Source organism: Trichoplax adhaerens, genomic scaffold (genome assembly GCF_000150275.1).
Source record: "Trichoplax adhaerens TRIADscaffold_6 genomic scaffold, whole genome shotgun sequence".
Lineage (NCBI taxonomy): Eukaryota > Metazoa > Placozoa > Uniplacotomia > Trichoplacea > Trichoplacidae > Trichoplax > Trichoplax adhaerens.
In genome coordinates, this window is record NW_002060948.1 from 3,113,966 (window position 1) to 3,132,967 (window position 19,002).

A 19,002-nucleotide genomic window follows, 5' to 3' on the forward strand; every position below is an offset into this window, starting at 1 on the left:
ATGGCGTTAAGAAATCAATTTGACGATCCGTTCAATGATCCTTTCTTTCAGTTAGTTTTTATCACTATTTGAAGCCATAATGATGATGAAAAGAGTCGATCTAGAAGATACCATTCTTTTTCTATTATACCATTTTAGAGATAATATGTCGGCAAGAGTTAACCACTTTAACCCTTTCGCCCAAGATCCGTTTTTCAATCATTCGAGAAGTGCGATCGCCATGAGCAATCCCATGATGATGATGGTAAGACTACTAAAGAAGTCATTCTTTGAATGTCGATTGTTGAGTATCGGGGATATTGGACTCTTGAGTCTGGTAGGAAGAGCAGAGTCCCCGAAACAGGTTACTGATTTTGTTATTGCAAGAATTTTTTTTTCCATTTTCACTATCTCACTTGGGAGAATGTATACGGTAGGCAAGGGTTAAGTAATTTCTTGATGCGCCATATACGAATCAATTCCTAGATCGATATCAATATTATTATCAACGTGTTATGTAAGCAATGGATGCAACAGACTAACGTTAATGCAGGGGTCTACACTATCAATACTTCATCGTGTTTACGTTAGCTATCTCAAAAATTGCTCATGGGGTAGATTTGAATTGAACGTAACCATTTAATTTAATTTATGCTAGCTTCGGACCTACAATACATAATATTAGTGCGGTGCTGTCGATTTTATCATACTGTACAAGTCATAAAGTGTTTCTTGACAGTCAACACATTGCAAGCCTACTAATCTACTCTACACAGTACAACTCAATGTAAAAACCCTTTTCCATTAATACTAAATAAGGCAACCCAAAACGAATACATGGACTTGCAATAGATTGACTAATTCTTTTCGCCAAAAGATTACGAGATAAATCATAACCAAATCCATAGAGATATATACGTATTTTTACATAGGCACTCTTTAAAAAATTCACGCTGTCGTATTGTACTTTCAGCCGAATAACCCTTTCATGGCAATGGAGAATATGATGAATAATATGATGGCTCCTTTTCATAATTCACTACTAGGAATGCATTCGCCAATGAATGACTTCGTAAGTTGATAAGTGTAATTGTTAAATTGTCAGGCTTGGAATAGTTCATCCTTTAATTAAGCCTTATAACATTATCACCATTGAATGTAATACTATAGCTGGGTAGAGTTTCAACTTCAAGCTTTTATCCATTTTATCAATTATAGCGAAATTTAGAAAGAAATGCAAACTGCCACACTTTTTCGTCTTCATCAATCATGACTTACTCAAGCAATGGCGGCGATGGTCAACCGCAGATTTATCAAGCCTCTAGTAGTACCCATTCTTTACCTAATGGTGTAAGCATACAATTTAATTTAGTAGATGCTGAGCTTACTAGCAATAGTATCATGTACAGTATAGCTGGTGTTCCGCAAGTATACGATCACAGTTGATGTCAATAAAGTAGCTGTAACTTTCATAAACTTATCATCCCTGTTATAGATAAAGAAAATTAGAAGAACAGTAAAAGATTCAGCCAGCGGATTACATAAAATGGCAATTGGACATCACATTGGTAATGGAAAATAAGAGATAAAGTCTAGTCTTATCTATACTATACTGTACTACTACCCTTTTAAGCTTTTGATTATGGCACTCAAAATTACTATTATATGCGCACTTCAATACGAATATGTTTTAACCGTAGGCGATAGAAGCCATACCATCGAAGATGCGAGGAATATGAAAACTGGCTCTCATGAACATGTACAGAATTTGGTCAATCTTACTGAAGGTAATCAATGTTATAAATTGAAATTATCAAGTAGCTTCATGACTCTCTCATTCCTAATGACTATGATTATAGCTTCAAGTAATACTGTAAAACATTTGTTATTGCATAATCTAGAGGATGCCGAAACATTTGATAGAGAATGGCAACAGGCTACAAAAGCTGAAGCGCACGCACCCGCAATTCGTAATCATAGGCATCAACGGAAAGGTATTCATCGAGGTTTGCCAGGCACTGAGAAAGTAAGACCTAATCGCTTGCATAAGAAAGCGCCCTTAAATGCTTCCAAAGAGTACGTACCACCAACTCCACCGCGTGGTGGTGGTAGAGAACAGGATAATTTTCATAGCCACAGCTCAAGGCATGTTCGCTTTGACAATAATAACACCCATAGCAGACGTTACTAATTACTGCTTTTGCAAATAACACTGCAAAAAATGTATTGTTACTTATAGCATTTATCTGGTTAGCGAGTCTTATCGTATGCTAGTTCTGCTTAAAATCTGGATATTGTACAGTTTCTGTAACTGTTTAGATTCGATATGGTAAAAATATTTCGTACTATATTAAAGGATTTATTGCTCAGATTAACGTACATTATTACAGTTTATTACTTATTGCATCAGAAATGTTTCATGAAATCAAATGTCGATAAAGATCTAAAAATTTTACATGTATACATATACTCTTATTGTATCTAATGTATAGTTTTACATGGTGGTTTCTTTCCAATATATTATACAATATATAATATATACGTAAGTTTTTATAGTTTCCACATTACGATAGTGAAAATTAAAACCGTTCTAAATAATTGTAACAATCTACGAAATAGGTTAGCACTCCAATTTTTGTTCGAAGTTTTTGTGTTTAAGGAAGGTTTAACTTTAATTTCTCCTTTATTGTATTAAATAAATATATATACTGTACGTTTGTAGTCGTATACATACATGTATAATAATTTAACCTTATCAAAATTAGTAATAAATATTTATAAAACTGTGGTACGCAAATACAAAAACTAATTTGGTTAATTGCCACATTGGGATCGAAAGGTATAAACTGTTACACAATCCTTTAGTATAAAGGATAGTTATTAAGGCATGATAATTGAAAAAGTCAACAAGTATCGTTTCTAGCAATAATTATGTATTATCAACTTCGTGATCAATTTAGGAGTAGAGATAGCTACACTACAAGAAGTAACTTTATAAACGTAATGCCTTCGAAATTAAACAATACTATATCGAATGTAAAATTGAATTTATTGCTGCAAAACTGGTTCTACCACAGTTAAAATTCCGCAAATAGACGTTATTTACTTTCAATGTTCGCAAAGCGTCAATTTATTACAAATAGCAAAGCAATATCTTGAATATTCATATTCAAACTATAACGTTGATAGGATTTCACTCACTATCAGATAATTAATACTATTATCAGTACTTATATTTGCTTAATAAGCAATGATTAAATTTAATAATTTTTACAGTATCAAGAAATTATACAGGTCTTGAAATTATAATATTGTAGAGCACGATTAATAATATCTTTTTGTCAGAAATTGAAATGAAAATCACAACAATATACAAATAGGAATGTAGAAATTTCAGAATTTACAACTTAGCATCTAATGAGCCTTCATCTATTGTATCACTGCTCAATAATTATACATGTATAGTTGTATTTGATCATTAATATTTTCATTTATTACTGTGAAAAAAAAATAGAAAATTTACCACTTAAGTTTGATCATGGAATGCTACGAAGACTTACTAGTAGCCCATGATTTGATACAACTACAGAGTGGGCATACTTCTTTCAATAGATATATACAGTGCTTTAGACTAAAGCATCAAGAAGGAATTGTCGTGATTATCATGACAATAAAATCACAATTGTTAAAACTCTCCAAACTAACGAGGTATGAAAACCGTATATTTTAGATATCAAATAAAATCGATTACACTTTTTAACTACTAGTTCATAGAAATAGAAATATACACCAAGAGAGGGTAGTGTTAAAATTTAAATGAGATCGAAAGAATCCAAAAATGAGAAGGAAAATATTCATACCATTTCTAACTTTTCATCAACGGTTGTAATGATAAAGCTTTACGTGATGGTGTCTTCAAATCTTCGATATTCAATGTCTTAGTGGTGCCTATCGACGTATTTCGTTCATTACTAACACTGACTAATGGTAATAACGTAGTCGTTGAGCGATCAGTTGAGGTTGACGAAACACCATCATTTTCATTATCCCAGCTTGAAAATGATCCATTAATCGAGCCTCCAGCTTCGCGTTTTAAAAGTGTAGCAGTGCTAGAGCAATCATCATCAACTGTCGACGTATTGGATGATCTCCTATCGTCGTTGAAGACAAAAGTAGCAGCTCGCGGTCTTAACTCGTTGTAGACATCATTTAAGTTAGGTTGATTTGGTGTTAGAGAAGGTAAATTATCGCCACCGAGTCCTTTCTTACTGTTAGCCATACGCTGAGCGCGTTGCCTTTTAGCATTAATCGTGGCTGCATCACCGAAACTAAATGAAACTGACCGAAAGATCTTCTCTGATCTTTCAGTCAATTTTAACTCTTCATTTTCTGGTAAATCTTGTAATTTACCACCAGAAAGGCTAGGTTTTATTACATTCGATTCAATTCTTGGAGTGCGTTGTGGTCTTGTACCAGTAACCGATACATTAGGTATCCTTGTAGGTTTGCTCATCATATCAGCATTATTAACTGTAAAATTATCACTGCATGAAATATCTGCTGGAATAGATAAACGCCGACCTTCTGCGTTTTGACTAAATTGCCTGGATGCTAGTGTTTGACTTGGAGAAACTTTATTATCACTCATCTTGAGAAGTCGTTTAATCTCTTTCACGATATTCTTGCTGCTATATGCATAAATAATTGGATTGACAAGAAATGTTAAAGACATCAGAAAGTAAGTGATAAACTTAACATCGTTGCTGACATATACACGATTTGGACCTGTACATGTCATATCTAAAATCAAGACTACAAAATAGCCTGTTAAACACAAGGCAAACGCTGACGAAACATAGACCAACGATTTAGCAGCTTTATGTCTGGATATTTTCAATCGAATCATACTAACATTACTGACGATACTTTGTTTTCGTCGAGAGATTGATCGCCGAATAGAATTTATACTAGGACGCCGAATGGAATTTATACTAGGATGCCGAATTGATCGAATATCGGCATCTGTAGTGAAAGAATCATCAGTATTCGAATCTTTACGCCCACCACATTTTTGGCTATCGAACACGCTACTGTCTGAATAAGTTCTCGGTCGGCCATTACTGTTATTATCCTGATTCTGATTATTTTGATTAATACGATTGCTCACGTTGTCATCAAAAAGACTTGTTCTTTTATCACCTTGGTGATTTATTAGCGTTGTTTGGCTGTTATTTGGTTCCATATTAGGTCGACGATGACGATTAGCGATAACCAAAATGTAACCATGGACAGCGATAATAAATATAAAAGGTATAACGTAGTATATACAAGTACAAGTTATCGAGTAAGCAAAGATCGCACGAATATTGAAATTAGTAGCAATACTGGCATTAAAACTATTATTATCACTATTGGTTATATTGATACAGTTATAATCTTCTGGTGTACCTTGACAATAAACCGGATAGTAAAATGTGCATGTTTCGAAGGTCGGTGAAACAATAAAAATTCTAATTAATAACGACGGTAAAGATAAAATTGCACAAATCAGTGCAGTAAGGACAATTGCTATATTACTTTTACGCGTTGTAAATCGGAAAGTATGACGATAAGGCAAAGCTATGGCTATATATCGATCAATAGAGATAATGGCTACAATAGCTATACAAAGTAATGCAAAAAATTGGTGGCTATAACCGTAAATACTACAAAATATCCAACCGAACGGCCATCTATTGGCGGCAATTACGGCGATAGATAGCGGTAGAGAAAGCACTGTACAAACTAAATTAATTACTACTTGAGTTCGGATAAATCTGTAGCGATTTTCATCCTCTATGATTTGCGGTTTTTTAACGAATGCTAACAAAACAGGTAAATTTAACATTAATGAGACTAGCAAAACAACTGCTAGTAAAGTTACTTTAACCGATGAATGTATCCATGGTGGATCGGACATCGTACTCGATTTCCGATATCGGCGTAGTCTTCTTATTATCCAATAATTTTGATAAAACTAATTGAATTACATTAAGATCGGTAAGATAGGAGAAAAATTTAAATGGAATAAAAATGCCCGACGTTAACGATCTGAACTAGCCAACCAGACGTGCTCGAATTTTCCAGACGCTGTACTGTCTGATTTTTACAACTATCGAAAATATAATCAGCTTGTTTTATGATTTAGCACTATAATCTTGTTTACCATAAATAACATTCCATAGGATGGGCCGATCGGCACGCAGCTAAATAATGATCACCTGTTAAATATTCATATCCAACTATTGTTCAATCATCTCGAAGACTGACAAATAGTTGACTTAGGTGGTAAATTTTAATAGAGCTGCGAAATGCGTAGGGATAGGTCACTCCAGAATCACAAGTACCGATATCACACGTTTACGAACCAATTTTTAAAAAGAAGTCAAAAATAACATTAAATTTAATTACAGTTGTGACTCACTAATAATGTCGCTACATTGATATTGTACATAAGTTGGCAGCATGGGTACCATTGATTATCACTGAGTAGCGTACCATAGCGACAATACAATAAAAAAAGCATAAAACGCTCGCCTCTCTTCTTTCATTAGAAAGGAGCCTTAGCTGCAGTAGCTTAAGGTCATGAGAAAGCGATCATTCTATTTTCAGTTGTAAACAAATGGCTACTAAAGGGCATGGGAATAGCACGTTTAATTAATAATAGACCAATCTAAAGCGCCGAATTCAATATCAACTGCATAGTAGATATTGTTAGCAACTGCAGTTTGACACTTGATTGAATTTCTTCAATTCTTTTCAAACGGTAAATTTGCTATTCAATTACACAATCATTATAGTATAATATAATAATAATGAAGCTTTAATTATCATAATATTGTTTTCCATCGCAAATCACTATTCTATGCACAACAATTGCAAATAATAAAGACTGTTATAAAGAATAACAAATGAGATCGATCAAAGTACAAAGTAGCATTGGCATTGATTATATTCGCTTTTTTTGTATTGATAGCAACCATGGGCCGGTTACATATTGTCGTCTATCGCTTACAATGTGAAAACTGTTGAGTGCGATTACCTGATATTGAACTCGAATGAAAAGATAGAATTAAAGTTATGGAAATAAAACTAGCAAATCTCTTATCAACTGAATAGTATTTGCAATCGACTAATGATTTCACTAATTGTAACAAATTAACCTTTTCAAACAACGAGAACACTAAAGTTATAAGTTCGCCGACCAAATTAGTGCCCCTGTACAACTCTGCTTAGAACCTCACTGTGGGTGTTCTTCTGACCTAAATAATTACATAACCTAAAGAAGCTCATGACGTATGATAGGAATTGATAGCTATTCACAGGATTACTTACCAATTCAATGTTAGTCCATACAGTTATTATTATTTTTCCTTTTGATATTTCAAAATTATCATTAATTTATACTATTATTAAAATGATTAAATTTTTAGGTATTTTTTTATCATTTAGCTCTGTAAATATATCCAATAATTGATCAATCATGCATTTATTATAAGTTTTGTTAACAATTTTATTATCCTATGTTAATAATTAAGTTCGTTATACTTGTCAATATGATATTTCATTGTGGCCGTGTTGATTGCATATAAAATAACGTGTAACGATGTATATTGGACTCTAACCATCACTTAACCTAAATTGATCCCGAAGTAATTATACTTATGGCGATTTGCAATTTAAATTACTACAGCAAGTTAATATATACAATTTATGAGCATCCATTGTATTTTTGAAATTATATAATAAGGTAATGCTGTAGATCGATCGAAAAGAGCTAACACCCAATTGATACGTTCGTGTATTAAGTGCTATCGTAATTATAGTGTTAAGAAACTATTACATGATTGTTACAATTTAAACTCTACTACAAGGAAACGTACAGTAAAAGTCTATAAGTAACTACTGACTTAAACCCCCTTTTGCTAAACCTTAAACACTCACAGCGAAGTACCATAAAGATAGAACTTTTATTAGCATAGACACATCTACAACTTTTCACCACACAACTTAAATCAAACATTCCTGTTTATATAGGAACCGTCTAATTTTTATTACACGCTAATAGTGTCATGACAATGCATTAATGTTAGCTATGTCTAGCATAGCCTAAAGAACAGGCCCGTGCGTCAACATTTTTCTTGCCTTGTAGTCATCACCAGATGATAATAAAAGGGTATCTCGAAGTACAAAAAAATCACTTAGTTACAGGATTATTTAAGATCAATATATGCAACTCAATTATAATGTAGTGTTCTAATTATTTATGTATAGCTTTCATTGGGATAATATAAACGATACTTTCGATATGATACGTGATTTACGGGCAAACAGGGTGTTAGCAAAGAAAAACTATTTAGACCAGCAGAGTACTAATGTTGTAGGAATACCTTTTAATATGTGATACATGATGTTAGACCGAGAGAAGTTAACAAACGTAAAATTACTTTGGGCCAGCAACAACATAAAATTGCAGGCATACGCACTATACATAACACTGAATAATTAATATTATGATTACGTGTTCATTTTATCTGTAAATGACAAATTGCAAACAGACGTCAATAAACAAGCATTACTTGAAGCCTAATACTGACGTAACGGTAAGTAGACAATTAAAAAATAGATCTTTTTGATAACAATAACACATGCGTTAATTTTTTACAACCAAAATGTTTATTATTTAAGTATTTAAATTAAGTAACATGAATCATGGATCTGTAACAATAAAGATGCCTACAATTTTTCACACTGTCACTACTACAGGTACTGGTAGCTAAAGAAGCTACAATAGCAGCCACTATTCTAGAATGTCTTAGAGGTTTTTTGTTTATAAAAAGTCAGTGATGTTACACTCCAACGCAGAACACGGCATGTTCAGGTCAAATTTTGATATAACGTCCGGATGTAATACTCCGAGTGAACCAATACGATTACCATGCACAATGATATCTGCACCGCGTCCAGGAAAGTAGAGTGGATCTATTCATATAAAAACAATTCATTCAGTAATTCCAAATTAATTTAGCTTCTAGCTACAAATAACTATACTCTTTCAAATATTTGTTTACTATAATTTTTGAATGTTACTCCAAATATATCATTTAATTAAAGTAACTTTTCATAAAAATGTTTATTATATAAGAGTTATATACCGTCAGCACCCTTGATGTAATATCCTTTATCACTTTTTCCAAAGGGAATGCCTAACAATTGCATAGATCTATCTGCTAGGCCATGTATAATCTATAAGATTTTTCCAATATAGTCGAATTTACATAAAATATAAGTAGAAGAAATAAGTAAAGCATAGTTTTCTTTTATGAGTATATTCAACCTCAAATCCTGGAGATTTGTTATAATATAGAGCACAAAGACGACGTTCATTTCTTGCACCCGTATCTTCCACGAACATCAAAATAGAATCACTGTCATTTATTTTCTTAAACATACAGCAGCAGTAACCATAATACTTATAATTACCAGTTTTATCGTCTTTTATTACAACATCAGCAATTTCAAACAAACGAAGCGGAAGAGACATGCTACGATTACTAGCTACCGTTTTTAATAATCCAGGTAACAGTGTAGTCCTAACAACCTATTAAGGATAAGCCAGAGTGCGCTTTCAATAACAGTAGTCATAATGCAGAAAGTATGATTAAAATAAACATACCTGAAATTCTTGGGTTTTCGGATTGGATATGTGAGTAGCTTTACTTGATGCTAAGTTCTTATTTAATTTTTCCGATACATCATCTCGTGAACACTACAGTGTTTCAATACAATATAATTACCGGCTAATAATGCCGTTTAACAGCTAACCCAATAGTACGTCCTTCATTACTATAACTAATATGATAATTTTAATCAAGTAAATTCTATTGTATAGAGCTTTAAATTACCAGTGTAAATGTTAAAGCTTCGGTAAAGCCAGCTTGAGCAATTTCTTGGCGTAGTAGATTGGAAAGTTTATTAATTGGAAACTAACAATCATAAAAAATATTTTAGAGAAGCAAATGGTGCTAAGAAATCGAAATATATTTAATAGATATGAAAAGTACCTCTTGAGCAATAGTACTGGATTTTGGCATGCTGCGAGGAATGTTGTTGTAACCATAAGCAATTGCGATATCTTCAATGATATCACATGGATGCAGTATATTTATGAATAGCTAAGGGCAACTCAAGTCCTATTAATGAAATGCATTTGCAGGATTCTCAACGTAACTTCAATTTTACGAGTTTAAGTTATAAATTCTATAATAACGGATATCATGACGTGTAGGAGGCACTTCAACTTTAACTTCTTTTTCGTTTATCACTGTAGTTGACAATGACATTCTTGTTAACAGTTTAGCAATCTTTTCCGTATCCAGACTACAAAATTTAATCATTTTCAAGTTTAATATTGCGACCTAGTAGTGTAAGCAAAACTAAAATATACTGGTATCATCAGCGATTTACCTTATTCCTGCAAGGGAATAAACGTCTTTCAGACTTATAATTTCATGTCTTGTCGTTAATTCCTACCATTACAAGTAGCCAATACAAATAGGAATGTAATAATGATTTATTAAATTTCTTTAATCTGTGGAGCTCTCTATTGTAATACAAAACTTACCGGATACGTTACTACTTTCCCATCCGGTTGGATAACATCTACTACTTCAGCACTAATAATAGCAACATCAAATATATTGCGATTAGCTGCACTAATCATTAATATAAATATAAAATAAAACTGTGAATCGAACCTGTATTTTTGACCACAATGTTCGCTGATCATTGTTACTAGTGTATCCAGCACGATTTTAGCCTGTAGTTAGACGTAAATAGCACAATATTAAAGAGGTTAAACTCTGTTGTACGAATACTGAAGATACGGTTAAAGCTGTAATGGAAAAATCCCAGAAAAAAATGACAGTCTACTTGCCTTGGTTAAGTCTGTTGCTGTTACATCGATAAAAATATTTCTAGTGTTTGTACTAAGTTTAGTATGTTCACCTAGTAGGGTTCGGTATAAATTTAAGTGATAAATTCATACAATGAAAGTACTAAAGCAAACAGAATGATAAATTTAGGTACCATTAATGATAGGCGGCATGGACAGAACAACTCCGTTACTGTCATAAATAATAGGATAAACTGGTTTATCTTTTATAATATGTAGATAATGCTTCAAATGGCCATCACTTTTATATAACTCCATTAACTCTGCAGCTGTATATTCTTTGTCCTATGATTGATAATTAATGTAAAAAAAATATTTATTATAAAATTAAATGCAGTTATAATATTTAGCATACAGAGTCAGATATTGTGTATGCGATAATTATGATACTAATACATACTAGTAGCATATTAAAGTGACGATTAGCCACTAAATTTAACATTAATTAAACTAGCTCCGTTTTGAAGACCTTATTAAGTGGTTTAAACTTGATATCTTCTGGTGCTTTAGCATCGTAATAGAAAGGCCCTTGGACAGTATCGAGATTGTGGAGACCAATGGCTACAAGAGCTCGCCGTCTAATATATTTGTCGTGTTAGAAATTGATCATAATTTAGCGTAATCAAATAGTCAAAGACTTTTAACAAAATGATATTAAATTTTTGTCAATTGTGATTGCGGTTTACTATTTGGGCTAAAGAATAATTCGAAGTCTTTAATCTTTAATCGCAAACTATTATGATTTCAAGTATATAATATACCTGCAAATATTTTGATGTAATTTCTCTTGCAAATCTATCATACTGCTATATGTATCCTGAAAAGTGAATTAGAGTCAGCGATTGATATACGAGCCGCGTAGTCGTTTTTAAGCGTATAAATGTAGACACTGTACCGATGTTAGGGTTACATTTCGTAAAATAGCAGCAACGCAGTGCGGACGTACTTTGGCAGTCTGAAGATGAAGAATGGCAGTAAGTAGTTTGCAAGTTATGATGAATCTTGTTGTTTAATGATAAGATAAGGCTTACAGCAGGTTTGATGTATAATTTTTCCCGATTCTCGGGGATAATTTTCGTGAATGTTGGCGAAGGAACTCTATATAGATGAAAATTGAATTTTGATCATTCTACGCTAGTAGATTATTACTATTGCAATTTGTAAAGTATGAATTCAGTCTCCTCCTCACATTTCAAAGAAAATTTGCAAGCTGCGAACTAATCCTTCAATACAGAGTAGATCATACCTAAAAATTTGTAGGATGTCAATCAGACCGTTATACTCGTATAATAAGTTTGCACACTTGCATTAATTATAAGACAAGAACATGATAGATTGTTACTATACAGTACAGAATGTAATGCAAAACTTCAACAACAAAGGATTTTAGTACGCCTATGCGATTTAGACATTGATGATACCAATGTTATCTTTTCGACTTGAACGTACCGATTAGCTGGAATTTCGATTTTATAAATGACATCTTCCGAAGCATTAGCAGCCTTATCCTCACCCTGTTCACGTGCTATTATATCCTTTTCGGAAGTCTTTCATATCAGTAGCCGATGATGGTATCCAGTGATGGTTAATAATTAATGAAGTGAAGGTAGCATGAGATATAGCATAAAAAGAGCCAACGCTATTTATTATTTCCTTTGATAACGCTACACTAGCTGATGACTATCATTGCATTGATGATAATCCATCGCATTTATCACTATCATTAATCTATCGTGTCTGCACAACACCACTAAGTACCGTACAAGGCGAGCTATACCGTGTTCTACATGGACATGAGATTCATTGAGTTATTATTCACTAAAATAAGCATCCTAACAGCGCATTCTTACCACTTCATCCAATTCGATACCGTATTCAAAGCAAACCTCGGCAAACTTGTCATCAGCTAAGAAAAAGCAGACAATATGTACATCAGTTGAAACTTGAAAGTTGTCTATTCCACATCAGTTGACTATATCATAGTTGAAAATTGGGGAGGGCTTTGACACCCATTCAGAGAAAAGCCATCGACTGTCAATCTTACCATAATACAGTCTTTTTAAAGTAGTATTTTATTATACTAAGTTTAATACTACCTATCGGCTATTGATCATGACCACTTACTAAACTAGTGATCAACTATTCTTTTTAGAGTTTTTTCATCCATTTTAAATCGCCTGTCTAAGGTACAGTAGCATATCTATTCATTGACAATGACATGTGCAACTGGGTCATAATAATAAAGTAATAAAAACTGTCCAATAGGCATTATCAAGTCCAATACTTACTGTACTCCTTTTGCAACGCCTTGAAGAGTAAATCCCGTTTAATGTTGATGATAGGCATTATTGATTTGTTCAATAAAATGTACAATTGAAGAAAGTCAGTTATTCACAGCCTTGTCTTGACTATTTAATTTTAGTGGGATCTCTTTGGATTTGAGAAGATCTTTTCAGTTGTGGAGTAAAAGCTTACTAACGCTCATCAATCAGTGTAGCACTACTCGGACCTACTGGACGGATCGTAGTATCACAGATTCACGTCGGACGGAGTTCCCTAGTGCGCATGACCGCCGAAAGAGTCTGACTGTGTGAGTCGAGTGTGGTCCGAAACGACTACAGTACTCTAGTCCCTAGTACAGTACAGTGTACGGTATTACCCTTTCACAGTACTGTACTGTACAGTATACTGTAGCCATTGACAGTACTCTTTAGTATAGAGACGATCGATTTTAAATTGAATGATTTTTTTTTTTTTTAAATTAAGTGATATTACGTTGAATCTGTTACTAAATTCTGCTTGGAAAGAGTTCTGTAAGATCGTAGATGTTATTTAAATTAGTACCAGTGATTTAGAAAACAGACACGGAAGATCCTTGCTAAGTTGTACAGTAAGTAGTACAGGGACCCATTTTTCGATATACTGTATTATTATTCTTATTCTTATAGCAACTGCTGTACGATAGTGCTGTAGACGTCGAGCGATTGGACGTCCAACGGACGTTCGATTTTGGACGTTCGGTATGTACGTTCGTTGTCAGATCGGACGTCGACGAACTGTACTGTACAGTGTACAGTGTACAGTACAGTGTATACAGTCAGTTTGTATAATCCCACCCCAATACTATACAGTACTGTACAGTACTGTACATACAGTACAGTAGTACAAACTTCTTTTACAACACTTTGTATTTCAGAGTCATGACTACAGTATACTGTACGCTGTTACGTACTGTACTACTGTACTGTATGTACAGTGTACAGTATAGTATAGTCTTATACCGTACTGTACAGTACAGTGTACACTATATACTGTAGTGTTAACACTGTACACTGTGTACGTTGGTACGTTCAATGAACGTCCGACGTTCAAATTGGACGTTCGTACGTTCGTTCATTAAAACTGGCGAACGTCCACAGTACTACTGTACGATAGCGGTTGCGCGAAATAAAGTCTTCATTAGTAAGAAAAGTCCGTCTGTCTGAGGGAATGATCAGTCCAGTCCAGGTCTTCATCTAGTAGTCCATGGGGCTTTCAAATACAAGTACAGTACTGTGCGAACAAAATCTCGACACTGGGTAACCTACAGTACAGTACAGTACTGTACACTGTACTGTACACTGTACAGTAGAGTAGTATCGTTGTACACATTTAAAGTTGAGCACACGCAAGGTCATGGCGACTCCAAGACTGTGCAGGACAAATTCAAATCTAATTTGTTGCTTTCAAAAGTGTCTGAATGTAAGTGCTATCGCTTATTGCTATGCAAAACAATTTTTAAATAGAGAAATTGACTAAAGGATCCCATTTCTATTGTCACACTATAGAATATCCATGCTCCAAGTGGATTACAACGTGCTGGTATTGCTACCACCCCTATAATACTAGGGACCAAAGCCAAAAGGCCACCCCGAGGTGTTAACCTCGACAAGCGAATTCGACCATATCGTTATGGCGTTACTGTAGCTTCCGAATCACAAAATACTGGCTGTATTAGTGGTAGCCGACAATGGACACGAGAACGCATCACGGATGATTTAATGATTCGTTCTTTTATTCGCGGTACTTTCCTACCTTTCCTCGATCACAAGCGTCAAACTGTCGTCATTAAACGCAAGCTCAACACCATTATTGTAGCCTTATTTGTTGTTCCACGCGATCAAATTAGTCGAATTTATTTCTTAGTTGGTTATGCTGAAAAATTAATGGGTGCTATGTTTGGTTGTAATGTACAGCTAGTGTTGCAAACGGGCCATTACTAATATGAAATGAAGAATGGAAGGGATACAACGTATGGATTGTACAGCATACTGTAATATTCTTTTGACTAAAATTATGCCCGCAGTGGCAACTGATTATATTATTGGCTGCAGACCTAGTCTATCATTGTATTAAAGCACATTTTGGTCAATAGCTACAAATTTCCAACTTTTATCCTCAGCTATGAATAATTGAAACTAGCAGAATAGAATTTTTATATCTTGTAGCCATATGCTACACATCTCTAGAATAATTGACATGGAAGAATAAATGAATCTCTGTAATGTATCATAGGCAAAGTTTTAAATAATATGTAAAAGCAACGATAAAAGGCTGTGTTTATTCTATGATAGCACACTCTTTTGCTTGTATTTCTAATTTTAATTCATTTTGCTATTGCTTTGAAGTATCCTGTGAAATATCGGATGCAGGAAATTGCTAATAAAAGGATATAAATTCAATTGTCAAAATTTGGTATGCCATTTACGCGTATCGGGGTTGAAAATGCTAATGAAATTTTGCAGATGGCGATGGGCTTACGGATTCATACAATAATCAATAAACTTTCAGATAAATATCCAATAGTTTTATAGTCAGTTTATTGCTAACGGTAACTTATCAATTTTTAGAAATTATCAATGCATGATTAATCTTGCTCTCCCATTTATACATTGAGTGGTACGGTACGTCTTCGAAATTGGAGATTCTATTGTAGCAATTCAATACACTCGGTTCATTAGTTATAAGCATATAAGAGATGCTACTGTAGTTCACACTCAAATACATTATGGTCACCGTTAGGTACAATAATTTTAGTTACAAAAGACAATGATGTTAAAATCGAAGGTTTATTGATATAGTAAAGATTGAAAATAACTGAAATAAAATTCACACAAGGAATGTCCACACATGCATAACTGAAAACCACAAAGTTTAGCGTAAATAAGGGAGACCACTATCTTTATATGAAACGTACAAGTAATAATCCAATTGAATTTCGGCACAGCTATAATTATCAAGAGATTGCCAATGTCGTGTTCAATATTAAATATTTCCACTTGAGTTTTAGTTATCACATAAATACTCAAAATATTGACAATAATATAACCAACATTTGATAAGAAGGGGTTCACTCTGTAGAAATGCTGCTGCTACAAGCACATCTATTAAATTTCTCATCATCAGTCTACTTATCGTAACGAATTGAAAACCTAACTTGACCATAAAAATTTTAAAATAAATTAATAAATCTGCTTTCACTACTATATTGGGTCGCAATGATGGTATTGTGATATAGGGGCTAGCTAAAACATTCATATTAGATAAAGTACGTGTTCAACTTTATCCTTAAGCTCTGCTGTTGTCGTTTACCGCACTACATACTGATTTATAAGTCCTTATACAGTAGGTATCTTCAGTTACAAATATGGCAATGCCGTATCCTGCTTCCAAAACAACTTACATATTCTCTTTCTAACAACAAATGTAAAGCATGAAGTATAGCTATAAATGAAGTAACATATTATTTGTACGTTATTTCATATTTATAATATTAGGTTTTAATTTTTCTTGAGAGTTGGTACTTGAATAGATACACCCGCTGATGCCATAATTGCTCGATATTTTTCGGATTGGTAATAATCAGAGGGAACTTCTTCTGGAAATTGAGATAACTTAACCCAAATGGAATTTTCCTCAACTTTGACTGCATGAACACGTTGTTTCAAGCCTTTTGACTTTATCTTCCCTTCATTAACAAATAAACCTTCACCATTATCCAGAGCTACCACGTAACGATGCCATGGGCAACGAATACATACACGACCACCAATTTCCTACATTATTAAGCAAAATATTTTACATATTGAAATTTCTTACGTAGAACCTTCCTTAAGGAACACTATTAAGATATTATTATAACCTTTAGTCCCTTAAAGTGAATTATATAATACATTATTAAACATATCAAGTGTGAAATTAGACTTGGTTTTCATGAGACATTTTGCTGAAGTAGGTAAGCATACACACTAGTACGGATTATTTCATCGATGAATTAACTACTAAGTATCTTCCTTGGTCTCACAGTATACTATGTCAGCACTTTGGTGCAAAAGCACTAAATATTATGTTAAAAAATATCATACCACAGGTAACAGCCAAATTCTACTTCGTATTAATTCACACATCCTTAACTGATATCTATTTCATACAATTTATATCGATAAAGTGCGATAATCCTACCTACCTCGATATCGCCCATGTCCAGTGGCCCTCCAGTGTCTTTAAGGGTATTAAATAAGTAAATAAACAATTTCTTTAAAAATTAAGCCTACGACTTGTATGATTTCCAATTTAACATAATTAAGTGCAAAACGCTCATTCTACTGAAATGTTTTGTAGTGGTGTAATATTGACGGTACAAGAAAAAATAAAACTATTGTAACTTATAAGGGTATCAATCTTCATATAGAACAATGCGAAAAATCAGCTAAAATTATGTATCTACTTTCAACAATAATTATTATAAGTGTCTATCACCTTTTACTACTTTATAAGTACTGAAGACAACAGAGAACGGACTGGATTTTTTTTATCAATTTTTCCAGATCCGACTGCTAACTACTGCAGCAAGATCTTTGATCAGTGGTAAAATTTGCGTTCATATAATGCTCTAATATTGACGATCAACTTGAAAATTACACTATCGAATAATATAAAGTTAAAACTTTAAAGCATTCAAGCTAGAATCATCACTGAAAATCAATAAGGCGTAATCAGCACTATCGCATTTATAAGATATATATTTTATACAGTTTATATCGGCAAGCTGGGTCATATAATAAGCAACTATCCAATTGTAATCGATATAAAAATCATAAATGTAGATGTCAAGATAATTTATTGTTAATGAATGAATGAATGCATCAATTAAGATCAGACTGAATTGTCACACAAAGTGTAGGGTATAGGGTAGTATTATCGCTTACAATATACAGATACGACATAGTCATAGTTAATATGATTCTATAACTTACGATAGCATTGCTGATCCATGGCATAGAGTATACCACGGCAATTAAAGATTGCTAAATTTCGGTTATTTACAGTAACTTTAATCGCTCTCCTGCCACGAATAAGATCTAGCGATCCGACACTGACATACTCATCATTTAACTGCTCTGCCATATCTTATTACCTTTACTTAGCAAATCGTAGAATACATGTGTATCCTTTCGATACCTAACAAACGACCTATATTAATATATCAGTAGTGTCAATTAGTAATCTGTTCTTCAATCATTCTTCTAACATTATTTACAACAGCAAGAGAAAAAGACCTGTGTTTATATAATATCTAGAATCATAGGAGAATGTAGTAAATATATTGTTTACAATAATAAGACAGAGTTCTAAATCATCGATTAATTAGAGCACAGCAAGCGCAATTTTAAATCTACAACTTGGAAATTTACAACCTAGTTTAAATGATAAGCTATCTGCTTACCTAGTTACAATTTACCTTCCTATTTTTGAAATTTTTGATGATGAAGTAACTTACTCTAGCTATAGAAAGGAAATCAAACGGTTACATCTAAATTTCTCCTCATATTCTAGTATGAGCTCTCCAACGTACAATATTGCATGGAACTGCACTGCATAGCGCATAGTGATGTGGTAGCTGGGTAGAACTAGTGCCGTACCGCTTTTTCAGTACAGCATCTTCTGTTAGTCCGATCATCTTGACGTCCGGGCTTTTTTTGAAAAAATGA

The 19,002-nt window shown here is 33.4% G+C and overlaps 5 protein-coding genes across 5 annotated transcripts; 2 read left to right on the plus strand and 3 right to left on the minus strand.

Annotated features, from left to right (window-relative positions):
- On the plus strand, positions 1-2,202 carry TRIADDRAFT_64011 (uncharacterized protein; the record flags this gene model as incomplete). Its single annotated transcript, XM_002113328.1, has 7 exons — positions 1-50; positions 139-244; positions 953-1,051; positions 1,198-1,329; positions 1,475-1,547; positions 1,680-1,766; positions 1,881-2,202. The coding sequence occupies 7 exons, from the start codon at positions 1-3 to the stop codon at positions 2,168-2,170; spliced, it is 837 nt and encodes a 278-aa protein (XP_002113364.1). The 3' UTR covers positions 2,171-2,202.
- A 1,642-nt stretch (positions 2,203-3,844) lies between these two features.
- Positions 3,845-5,938, minus strand: TRIADDRAFT_57447 (uncharacterized protein; the record flags this gene model as incomplete). The annotated part of the gene is made up of 1 exon (XM_002113692.1): positions 3,845-5,938. One exon carries the CDS (start codon positions 5,936-5,938, stop codon positions 3,845-3,847), a length of 2,094 nt encoding a protein of 697 aa, XP_002113728.1.
- Positions 5,939-8,848: 2,910 nt separating this feature from the next.
- TRIADDRAFT_50402 (uncharacterized protein) lies at positions 8,849-13,318 on the minus strand (the record flags this gene model as incomplete). The annotated part of the gene is made up of 20 exons (XM_002113693.1): positions 8,849-9,000; positions 9,174-9,264; positions 9,356-9,420; positions 9,502-9,619; positions 9,695-9,787; positions 9,924-10,004; positions 10,083-10,153; positions 10,289-10,398; positions 10,486-10,547; positions 10,643-10,694; positions 10,776-10,837; positions 10,979-11,025; positions 11,107-11,257; positions 11,442-11,550; positions 11,734-11,789; positions 11,863-11,927; positions 12,366-12,367; positions 12,422-12,519; positions 12,823-12,878; positions 13,261-13,318. 20 exons carry the CDS (start codon positions 13,316-13,318, stop codon positions 8,849-8,851), a joined length of 1,599 nt encoding a protein of 532 aa, XP_002113729.1.
- A 1,592-nt stretch (positions 13,319-14,910) lies between these two features.
- Positions 14,911-15,234, plus strand: TRIADDRAFT_27023 (uncharacterized protein; the record flags this gene model as incomplete). Its single annotated transcript, XM_002113329.1, has 1 exon — positions 14,911-15,234. A coding segment is annotated over one exon (324 nt), but the record flags the coding sequence as incomplete, so codon positions are not given.
- A 1,557-nt stretch (positions 15,235-16,791) lies between these two features.
- TRIADDRAFT_57450 (uncharacterized protein) lies at positions 16,792-18,418 on the minus strand (the record flags this gene model as incomplete). The annotated part of the gene is made up of 3 exons (XM_002113694.1): positions 16,792-17,067; positions 17,478-17,512; positions 18,268-18,418. 3 exons carry the CDS (start codon positions 18,416-18,418, stop codon positions 16,792-16,794), a joined length of 462 nt encoding a protein of 153 aa, XP_002113730.1.
- Positions 18,419-19,002: the final 584 nt, after the last annotated feature.